At 43.8% G+C, this 12,035-nt stretch overlaps 1 protein-coding gene across 1 annotated transcript; it reads right to left on the minus strand.

Annotated features, from left to right (window-relative positions):
- Positions 1-315: 315 nt before the first annotated feature.
- On the minus strand, positions 316-10,287 carry LOC137004326 (PE-PGRS family protein PE_PGRS5-like). Its single transcript, XM_067364570.1, has 4 exons — positions 9,999-10,287; positions 2,043-2,386; positions 1,451-1,999; positions 316-1,407 (listed from the first exon to the last, which is right to left on the minus strand). Exons 1-4 carry the CDS (start codon positions 10,285-10,287, stop codon positions 316-318), a joined length of 2,274 nt encoding a protein of 757 aa, XP_067220671.1.
- Between the last annotated feature and the right edge of the window lie 1,748 nt (positions 10,288-12,035).

Below are 12,035 nucleotides of genomic sequence, written 5' to 3' on the forward strand. Positions count from 1 at the left end.
GCTATCTAAAGAGCAATGATCAGAGGTTATTTTTCACCCTGGCCTCCTGAGTTACCTGCGCCGCCCTGGGCCTGAGTTATTTGTGACACCCTGGCCCCTGAGTTACCTGCGCTGCCCTGGCCTCCTGAGTTACCTGCACCACCCTGGCCTCCTGAGTTACCTGTGCCACTCTGGCCCCTGAGTTACCTGCACAGCCCTGGCCTCCTGAGTTACCTGCTCCGCCCTGGCCCCTGAGTTACCTGCGCCGCCCTGGGCCCTGAGTTATTTGTGACACCCTGGCCTCCTGAGTTACCTGCGCCACCCTGACATCCTGAGTTACCTGCGCCACCCTGGCCTCTGAGTTACCTGGACCGCCCTGGCCTCCAGAGTTACCTGTGCCACCCTGGCTTCCTGAGTTACCTGCGCCACCCTGGCCTCCTGAGTTACCTGCACCACCCTGGCCTCCAGAGTTACCTGCACCGCCCTGGCCTCCAGAGTTACCTGTGCAACCCTGGCCTCCTGAGTTACCTGTGCCACCCTGGCCTCCTGAGTTACCTGCACCGCCCTGGCCTCCTGAGTTACCTGCACCACCCTGGCCTCCTGAGTTACCTGCACCGCCCTGGCCTCCAGAGTTACCTGTGCCACCCTTGCCCCTGAGTTACCTGCACCACCCTGGCCTCCTGAGTTACCTGGACCGCCCTGGCCTCCAGAGTTACCTGTGCCACCCTGGCTTCCTGAGTTACCTGCGCCACCCTGGCCTCCTGAGTTACCTGCGCCACCCTGGCCTCCTGAGTTACCTGCACCGCCCTGGCCTCCAGAGTTAACTGCACCGCCCTGGCCTCCAGAGTTACCTGTGCAACCCTGGCCTCCTGAGTTACCTGCGCCACCCTGGCCTCCTGAGTTACCTGCACCACCCTGGCCTCCAGAGTTACCTGTGCCACCCTGGCTTCCTGAGTTACCTGAGCCGCCCTGGCCTCCTGAGTTACCTGCACCACCCTGGCCTCCAGAGTTACCTGCACCGCCCTGGCCTCCTGAGTTACCTGGACCGCCCTGGCCTCCAGAGTTACCTGTGCCACCCTGGCTTCCTGAGTTACCTGCGCCACCCTGGCCTCCTGAGTTACCTGCACCACCCTGGCCTCCAGAGTTACCTGCACCGCCCTGGCCTCCAGAGTTACCTGCGCAACCCTGGCCTCCTGAGTTACCTGCGCCACCCTGGCCTCCTGAGTTACCTGCACCACCCTGGCCTCCTGAGTTACCTGCACCGCCCTGGCCTCCTGAGTTACCTGCACCGCCCTGGCCTCCAGAGTTACCTGTGCCACCCTGGCTTCCTGAGTTACCTGTGCCACCCTGGCCTCCTGAGTTACCTGCACCGCCCTGGCCTCCTGAGTTACCTGCACCACCCTGGCCTCCTGAGTTACCTGCACCGCCCTGGCCTCCAGAGTTACCTGTGCCACCCTTGCCCCTGAGTTACCTGCACAGCCCTGGCCTCTTGAGTTACCTGCACCGCCCTGGCCTCCTGAGTTACCTGCACCACCCTGGCCTCCTGAGTTACCTGCACCGCCCTGGCCTCCTGAGTTACCTGCACCGCCCTGGCCTCCAGAGTTACCTGTGCCACCCTGGCCTCCAGAGTTACCTGCGCCACCCTGGCCTCCAGAGTTACCTGCACCGCCCTGGCCTCCTGAGTTACCTGCACCACCCTGGCCTCCTGAGTTACCTGCACCGCCCTGGCCTCCAGAGTTACCTGTGCCACCCTTGCCCCTGAGTTACCTGCACAGCCCTGGCCTCTTGAGTTACCTGCACCGTCCTGGCCTCCTGAGTTACCTGCACCACCCTGGCCTCCTGAGTTACCTGCACCGCCCTGGCCTCCTGAGTTACCTGCACCGCCCTGGCCTCCAGAGTTACCTGTGCCACCCTGGCCTCCAGAGTTACCTGCGCCACCCTGGCCTCCAGAGTTACCTGCACCGCCCTGGCCTCCTGAGTTACCTGCACCACCCTGGCCTCCTGAGTTACCTGCACCGCCCTGGCCTCCAGAGTTACCTGTGCCACCCTTGCCCCTGAGTTACCTGCACAGCCCTGGCCTCTTGAGTTACCTGCACCGTCCTGGCCTCCTGAGTTACCTGCACCACCCTGGCCTCCTGAGTTACCTGCACCGCCCTGGCCTCCTGAGTTACCTGCACCGCCCTGGCCTCCAGAGTTACCTGTGCCACCCTGGCCTCCAGAGTTACCTGCGCCACCCTGGCCTCCAGAGTTACCTGCGCCACCCTGGCCTCCTGAGTTACCTGTGCAACCCTGGCCTCCTGAGTTACCTGCACCACCCTGGCCTCCTGAGTTACCTGCACCGCCCTGGCCTCCTGAGTTACCTGCGCCGCATTGGCCCCCTGAACTGCCCTGGAGGCTTCCTGTCCCACTAAGCCACGTTTATTAGAATACTTAAAGGCCCATTCATTCCAAGAATGATAATATAACTTTAAAGATAACTATATTAGCATCCACATCAACAGGCAATATTGTTCTGTTTATAAGTATGAGCTGCAGTGTTGTCGTCTGCTGCTTTAAATGCTTGAGCTCTTTAAACAGGATGGGTTCTGATTGGCTGTCAATGTTTTTATAATTCATCAGCTAGAAAACAATCATTTTGAAAGTGATTCCAACTATATTGTTACTCTGTGCCATTATCCTTGTGATGTGGACTCTTGTATTCTTTTAAATTAAGAATGATTTTTCAACTATATTTTTACTATAATAACTATAGTTATAACTATAACATTATCATTATAGTTATCATCCTTGGTGTGAATGAGACTTGTGAATAATTTTGGTAACACTTTATTTTACAGTGCTGTAGTTACATGTTACTACATGTACTTACTATAGTAATAAGAGTAATTACAAGTAACTAACCCTAAACCAAACCCTAACCCTATCTGTAACTCTATAGCAAGTACATGTAGTTAATCAATAGTACTCTGTACTTATTTGAGTAATTACAATGAAACTATGACACTGTAAAATAAAGTGTAACCATAATTTTTCCTTTCTGTCATTTCTAACAGCACCAGAGAAGCCATCATTAGGTTGCATGGCTATTGTTACGGATTATGGTAGATCATTTGTCTAGTCAGGGTTAAGGCCGGATTAACCAAAAGAAAGGGCAATGCATGATGGGAAAACTGACTGTATAAGAGATGACGGGAAATGAGAGATTTCTGTTGACATGACAATCAGGTCATGGCAAAAATTTAGCAGATTATCTGAGCTCTCTAAGCATCCCAAAATAGTGCAGCTTTTCATGTGATTTCAAGAGATTACAGGAAACACTTTTCAGACAGTTTGAGGAAAAGACAGGGAACTTTTTTTACTCCAAATGCAAATGAGTTTTCACAATGGAATTATAAATGGAGTTTCAGACTGTCCGACTATTACTTAAAAAATCTAATGCTTCAGCAGAGTTTGGTGCTGAATATTAAACTGAGATGAAATCCCAATGGATTTTTGCTGAAGAATTTCTGTATCAAAGACATGAACCAGCACTGTGCAATTGACAAACCTGCTGACTCCACAGTCAAGAGTGATGAACATTAAAAAGACTGCAGGAATTGTATGAAAGGATGTAAAATTGAAAGAGACATGTTCATTTCAATAGTGTTTGCTTCCAGCAAATGTTAAATGTATGTGTTCAACCCCGTTCACACCATAAACAATAACTATAAAGATAACTGATAAATACATTAGCATCCACACCAATGTATGATAACTTTCAGTTGATCAAATGTGCACTGCAGTTTTTCATCTGCCACTTTAAATCCGCAAGCTCTTTAAAGTCAGGTGGATTCTGATTGGCTGTCAATGTTTTTTATCATTCATCAGGGCTGCGTTCAGCCCCGACAAAATGTTGCAAAACATTTTTTAAATGGAAATGGTGGTGCGTTGAACACCCTGTTCTGATGACGCAAGAGTTGCAACTATGGCAGCTGAGAAGGCCATTCTTTGTGTTCTTTTTGAAGAATTTTCGGAGCCTGATGATAAATACGTGTTTAATACTGCAAAATACACTCAATACTACAATCACTGCCCTTGCCGTTCAGAATAAAAGAGAACATCCCAATCGAGTTAATGGATTTGTGGAAACTGTGGTTCCTATTTGTGATCCAACATTTGCCTCGCATTTCAGGATGAAAAGACAAACATTGTAGGATAATCTACTTCTTACCTCCGAGACTGTGTTATGATCTATATGACCTTATTATTTTTATTGAGAGTATTATGCTTATCATTATTGCTGGTCACTATTGTTGTGCTATGATATTGTAATATTTACCATTATATAATCAGAGGAGAATAGAAAAGTTTATGAAAGGGTCACTCCAAAATACAATAGCAAAATATGTAAATATGAATAGTACTTTTATGTTACATTCATACCCATTGTGCGAGCTGTCTCTTTAATACCGCATGGTTTATATACATGTTGTTATTGATTGGGCTGACATATTTGACACACCCACCAAACAAGACAAAACATATCTCAAACCTTGCACAGGTTTCCAGCAAACATGTCGTTCAACCCGGAAACCGTAGCAAAACTTTGCTCACTGGTTTGAGCTTGAACGTGCCCCAGCTGGGAAAAAATAGTTCTGTGCTGTTGTAGTTTTGGTGTGAACACTGGTATTCTTTTAAATGTGTTTTTTAGTTATCGTCCTTGGTAGTTCCTAAAGGCTTGTTCATGTTCTATTCTAATTCCATTAGAACTCACTTCAGTCAAAAGAAAAAGATGCCAGGGTTAAGGGTAAATTAAGGACCGTAGCAAAGAAAGATGTATTTGAGTTGTTTTGAATTCCAGTTCGCATCCACATAGACAGCGATCAAAACTGACAGGCCACTGAAACACTGTGCGCATCGGCCAGAGCCATTTCTGGAATTCCCATTAAATACCCAACGCCCTGTGCATCATCGCACTGGAGACCATGAAAGTGCATGTGACATAAAACTGTTAAGAGGCCTGCCTCAAGAGTGCTGTTTATTTTATATAGCTTAACTTTGAACACAAAGCCATTCCATTATGTCAGTGTGCAATGGAGCGTCTGTTTGCGGTTGGTGCTGAACCCTCAGTAATGAAATGCAATGGGATGTGCTTGACTAAGGAGACAGCATCCCATGGCATGAGCCTTATTAATGAGCATGTGGGGAGAAAAACTTGCGTATGCCCAGCACTAAGTCTGAGTCTAAACCAAAATAAGGCTGCAGAGTTTCAGCAAGCAGTAATTGGAAACCTTTTGGTTTTGTCTCTCATCATATCACAACATGCTGGGCTCAAGGGACTTGCCTGTCAATTTAGCAGATACTAAGTCTGTCTTGTAGAATGAGCACTATTTGAAGGAATAAAATATGGATAAATAATAAAGCATATTGTCTGTTTTTTCAACATACAATGGGGTAAACATGTCTGGGTGCACACTATATAACTTGAATGCAAAATCTATGTTTATACCTTGAAAGAAGCTAATTTTACTTTTTTTTTTTTTTTCTTTTTTTTTTTGGTTTTTGTTGTTTTTGTTTTGTTTTGTTGTTTTTTTGTTTTTGTTTTTTTTGGGGGGGGGGGGGATTAAGCAAAGATTTAAGAGAATAATATATAAAATTGTTGTTATAAGACTGACATACCAAATACTAAGAAACTCAACCTTTCACTCAATTATGCTGATAACATACTACCGTTCAAATGTTCAAAACGATTTTTTAATGTTTTTGAAAGAAGTTTCTTATGCACCAAGGTTGCATTTATTTGATCAAAATACAGTAAAACAGTAATATTGTATTAATGTAAATACATAGTTTTTATGCAATAAATGGGTCAAAATATATTGATAAATATTGTTTAGTACCATGCCCTCAAAATACAAAATATTAATAAAATAGAAAAACAATTCAGTTCATTAAAAAAAGTTGCATTCATGGTATTCAGCCATTTACAACCGGCAATCCCATCAAGTGTGAGATCCAAATGAACAGCTAATTAATTAAATTCTTGCTAATTAATAGTATATTAACTGACCCCAAAGTCTCCAAGTTCAGGACCCCATGGTATCTGTGTTCTGGATGTATCTTCCCAAAAAATAATAATAAAAAAATAAAAAATAAATAAAAAATAAGACTAAATTTGTGGTTTAAAATGAATCTGCTATAAAAGACCTAACATACACTCATAATATTGCCTTCTTCCTTGTGGGGGGCTTCAAACCTAAATCCAAATATCTGTAAAGATCTGTGCCATCTGGTTATGATGGATCAAATTGTTTTTTTGAAGGAAAGCTCTGAGCTTTTATTTGATGCATCAGAGAGTTTGCATGTGCATTACATTATGGATAACTAACTCAATATGCATTCAGAACTGTTGTGTGTTCTCCTCAAAATTCCAATAAAATTCATTTCAGTCTTTTGGAAACCAAGTTCTAAGCACTGAAGACACAGTAAGTTAAAGTTTGTTCTAAATAAATCCATGGGCATGGTATGTTTCCCATCAGAATGAGATCATAATATTTATTTATTTAGAAGTATTCATTAAAAAGAGCAAATCAGTTGCAACTTTCTCATTTAAGTGCCAAAACATAGCAACTTATTGTATAATGTCACACATATTTAGGGTTGCCAGCTTAGGCACTGCTTCACTCTTCTGATTCAAAGGCATTATTTAATAGATTAAGCCAGGATTAGGGCTTAGTTCCATATTTAAGTATAGCTTTTATAAACGTGCCTCAGAAGATTTCAGTGCAAGTTGCTTTCAGTTAAAACAGCTCAAACATGCATTTTAGTCTGGGACTAGTCTTAAAGCTTGCCTGTGAAACCAGGGGAAAGAGTATTTTAGGTCTTTTAAAGTACATTTTCAGTCACGCACACACACACATGCAGTACACACATATATGGAATGGATTTCAAACTAGCTGAAATGAAAGCTTATAATAGCTAGCTGTTTTAAGAGTGGAAAGCTGGTGCTCGATGAATTGAACGTTTGCCCAAAGTCTGACTCTGATTCACTTCTCTGGTCAGTTTCCTATTTCCCACAGTGCCTCACTTAATCACTGTGTCTTTTTGGATTGAGTGAAAAACACTGAAAGACCATGTGTGACTGATCTGGAGGATCTCATGGGATGAACTTCCAAGATAAACTCACTAGCAGTACACTCTACACAAAAACAACAATCCTCTCTCCAGGACCAACAAGAACCCCTTACTGTTGAGGGATTGAAGATTCTGCAGAATTTTGCGCTGGTTTGACCAAAAATATATGGATGGCTACTAATCCACATAAATTTGTGCAATAGAGCATACCATGGCTTCTTCACACATAGTTCACATAACTTTATAATAATAATAATATTGCTGGTTAAAAAGTATTCTTTAAAAACATTGTGCATGCACAATATGTTTCTTGTGATAAGTGTGTATTGTCTGGTCTCTTTAATGCACAGTATGTTTATAATTCCATAATAAGGTATATTATAATTCATTCAGCTAAGGACCACCCAAATTCAAAGCCAATGCTGGGTAAAAAGTAGTACCATTAGCATCTTTAAATACATAATTCACTATGATTCTAATGACCTTTAGATGGAAGTCGTTCAGAAACATCCTGTGGAATTGCTTCAGCCTCAAATTAGTCATAAATTTATGCTAGTGAAGACAAATATACTATATTTAGCATGCTACAACACATTCAAGAAACCACCCAAGGCATTTAACTTTATTATTATTATTGTAAGCCATTTTTAATATGACACAGGCATATTAACATAACACCCAGAGTTGTAAATCCACAGCTCTGTTGACTTGCCATCTTCATTTGGAACTGTAGGCTAAAAAGTAAGAGTTCATTTACTTTTTATTTATTTATTTTGACTGAAATTGTGATGGCACACAGATGGAGTACAACAGAAGGCGAGACTATACTGGCACAGATGTCCAGGCATCTGTGTGTGGCTTTTTTGTATTGCATCGAAAGGTTGATGATGTTCTCTCAGCTAAAACTCTCAGCTCAATAAGTCATTTTATCTTGTGTTTAGGGTTGCAAAGTCCAACTACAACATAAGAAAATAAGGGACACTTAGGGACATTTGTATTGTCACATATGCCATTTGACCAACTCAAATGTATTGTAAAATAGGAATTTTTTTTTTTTTTTTTGCCTTCAGGTGAAATAGCTCCTTTGAAATGACTGGAAAATTCGCAAAAAAAAAAAAAAAAAACGGTAAACGGCACCTTAATGCCATTAAACTGTTACATCACTCAATCATAAACCCTTAAAGGGTAAGTTCGCACAAAAATGAAATTCTGTCATTAATTACTCACCCTCATGATGTTCCAAACCCATAAGACCTTTATTCATCTTCAGAACACAAATTAAGATATTTTTAATGAAATCTGAGAGGTATATGACTCCTCCATAGACAGCAATTTAACCACCACTTTCAAGGTCCGGAAAGGTACTTAAGATATCGTTAAAATAGTCCATGTGACTGTAGTGGTTCAACCTTAATATTATGAAGCAACAAGAATACTTTTTGTGCGCAAAAATAATGACTTTATTCAATAATATCTTCTCTTCTGTGTCATTCTAATACGCTGTTTACATTCAATGCTTCCAGGTTCTATGTCAGAATGCCGGCTCAGTGTTGGCCGGCTCCTGCGTCAGCATCACACACATGTCAAAGGTTCTTCATTGAACCATCAATGTCAATAAAGAACCTTTATTTTCAAGAATACATTTTTGAATGAATAGATTCAGATGAACAAATTCTGAATTTTTTTTTTTTTTTTTTTTTCCAGAACAAAATATTTTGAACATACATGATGCCTTAATTACATTTTATGAAGTCCTAAAAGTAGAAACTGCCCTGGATAACTTGAATGCAGCATGTAGTGATGCTTGAAAAAAAGAAACATGGAATGCCGTTTCATTATTTGAAAGCATTTTCTTTGTGCAATCACCATAAAATTGTCACAAAAACAGTGGAAAAGACTGACCATAAGGTTTTGTTTTGTCAGCAAGGGTAATTTTTGTTTTATTCTGGCATAGTGCCTGGTACACTATCTGCTCAGCCACTGGAAAACACTGGACTTGAAAGGAATGTTGGGATGTGTGTGCTAGCAGGGATGGGCAGTATTTATGATACATGTATTTCAAATACGTATTCTCAAATACAAAATAGTATTTTGTAATTTGTATTTGATGAAAATGGCTTCGTATTTTGTATCAAAATACTTTAGTGTTTTGTATTTTTGTATTTTTAAAATATTGTAAAATACTTTGTATTAAGTCTACATGATGACATCATAAAAAATGCGGCCTCTGATTGATGCCTACTCAGTAGTTTGCAGAGACATGTTGAGATCAGAACAGAAAACTGATCCATATGGATGAAAGTGGTCAAGGTAAGAAACATGCAGGCTGACAGCTTTCCATAAATTTTTTGCATAAATTGTTATAATTTTTAACAGTTCATGTTAAGTTTCGGTGGTTTGTTTTAGTAGCCTTGCCTAAATAATTGACCAATTTACATAATGTTCTTGAAAACTATTATACTGAGCAGCAGCCCCCTATATTTATGATTAACAAACAACTGATTAATTAGTTAGAAACGAGTTGCTATGATGCCATCAGTTGTCTTCTTATGAATGACTTGTCTGTCATTGAGTCAGTGTTGCTGATGCAAAGTAGGCCCTTTGTGACTGTCACGGTTCGCAGGTCTGTGGATTCCGTTCTGTTGTTATTGTGTGTGTGTGTGTGTGTGTGTGTGTGTGTGTGTGTGTGTGTGTGTGTGTGTGTGTGTGTGTGTGTGTGTGTGTGTGTGTGTGTGTGTGTGTGTGTGTGTGTGTGTGTGTGGTTGTGTGTGTCTTGACTGTCACGTGTGGTTGCTGGGCAACTCACGAGCGCTGATCGGTGATCAGCGGCAGCTGTTGCTTGTCAGCACTGCTATTTAATGTCTCTGTGTTTGTTCATTCATTGTCGGATTGTTCTGTGTGCTCACGCTGTGTTCCTTTCAGTTCTGCCTTTCGTTTCCTGGGTTCCTGCCGCTGTTCTGAGTGGATGTTTATCTCGTCTGGTGTTCCAGCCTCTGTTCTGAGAGGATGTTTATCTGTCTGGTGATCAGCGCTGGATTGCGTTTGACGATCAGCCCATTGTAGTCCCTGTGCCGCCAAAGAACCAGCTGTACCACAGTCTTCCGACCACTCACGTTGTTCACTTTTTCTGGTGCATTTCCTTAATAAAGGAGTTTTGTCACTTGCAATTGAATCTCGAGTTTTCAGTCCTGACATAACAATCCGACCACGATGGATTCAGCAAGTGGTGAGTGGAGAGACTTCATTGTTAGTAACAATACTCGTTTGGATCAACAGGATGAACAGATCTTGGCTACGGGTCGTGCGGTACAAGCTTTGGTGGCACAGGTGTCGGAGGTTACTGCCCAGCTCCAGCAACTTAGATCGAACATCAGCGGAGCGCCCACTGTGCCCACCCCGCCGTCTGTTCCCCCCTCCGCAGCACAGCCGGATCATCGCGCAGAGCCCCGTCTTCCACCTCCTGCCCAATATGCTGGTGAGCCACATTTATGCCGAGCTTTTGTGACGAAGTGCTCGTTGTTTTTCACTCTTCAACCCACGTCGTTTCCTACGGAGCAGTCCAAGGTGGCGTTAATGATCACATTAATGTCGGGACGCGCTGCGCTCTGGGGAACAGCGGTGTGGGAGAGTCAATCATCATGCTGCGTCTCCTTCCAGTCTTTCACAGAGGAGTTAAAAAGGGTGTTTGATCGATCCGTTTCGGGACGTGAAGCGGCTCGTAAACTGACGGAGTTGCAACAAGGTGATCGTTCAGTTACTGACTATTCCATTGATTTTCGCACCCTAGCGGCAGAGACAGGATGGAACGAGGAGGCACAGTGGGACCACTTCCTGCATGGGTTGGCTGACCGTGTCCAACGGGAGATCGTCGGGTTGGATTTACCCACAACTCTGGATGGACTGATCGAATTAGCCATTAGAGTGGATAGCCGTCTGCAACGTCGTAATCAACAAAGGCGTTCATGTTCCCTCCCGGAGCGGGAGTTCGCCGGCGACACGGTCAGCCCCGTTTTAGATCACGAACCCATGCAGGTGGGCAGAACCCGGCTGACCAGGGAGGAGAGAGAGCGTCGACGGACTAATGGATTGTGTCTCTACTGTGGAGCAAGTGGACATGTCGTTTCCAACTGTCCGGTAAAAGCCAGAGCCCGTCAGTAGACTTGAGGCTATTAACGGGTGGAGTTTCTTTTGAGAAATCCTCTTCAGCGACTCTCCTCCCGGTCAGACTACAATGGGCCAACGTTTGCCATAACTGCCAGGCCTTGGTGGACTCAGGAGCGGAGGGCAGTTTTATTGACGTTTCGCTGGCGGGTCAGCTGGGTATTCCGGTGGTTCCGTTACCTCAGCCTATCACCGTGCAAGCACTCAGTGGACAGGTTATGCCCTCACTCATCCAGAGCACCGTTTCCATAAGACTCATCACTTCGGGTAATCATACGGAGGAGATTAAACTGTTTTTAATCAGTTCCCCTCTGGCTCCTGTGGTGTTGGGTCATCCCTGGCTGTCACGTCACAACCCTCACATTGACTGGCAACTGAACACTGTTCGTGCGTGGAGCAGTTTTTGTCATGCGTGTTGTTTGGTGTCTGCCTGTTCGTCTGTGTTGTGTTCTGTGTTGCAGGAGGAATCCATGGACCTGTCTAACGTGCCCAAGGAGTACCTGAACCTGAAGGAAGTGTTCAGTAAGTCTCGAGCTGCCTCTCTTCCTCCACATCGTCCCTATGACTGTGCCATAGACTTATTGCCAGGTACGTCTCCGCCTAAGGGCAGGTTATACTCGCTTTCCGTTCCGGAGAGGGAGGCCATGGAGAAATATATTTCTGATTCTTTAGCAGCCAAGATCATCCGCCCTTCCTCATCTCCGGCGGGCGCGGGGTTTTTCTTCGTGGGTAAGAAGGATGGTTCCCTGCGGCCTTGCATTGACTATCGGGGGTTGAATAAC

Source organism: Chanodichthys erythropterus, chromosome 3, assembly GCF_024489055.1.
Source record: "Chanodichthys erythropterus isolate Z2021 chromosome 3, ASM2448905v1, whole genome shotgun sequence".
NCBI classification, from domain to species: domain Eukaryota; kingdom Metazoa; phylum Chordata; class Actinopteri; order Cypriniformes; family Xenocyprididae; genus Chanodichthys; species Chanodichthys erythropterus.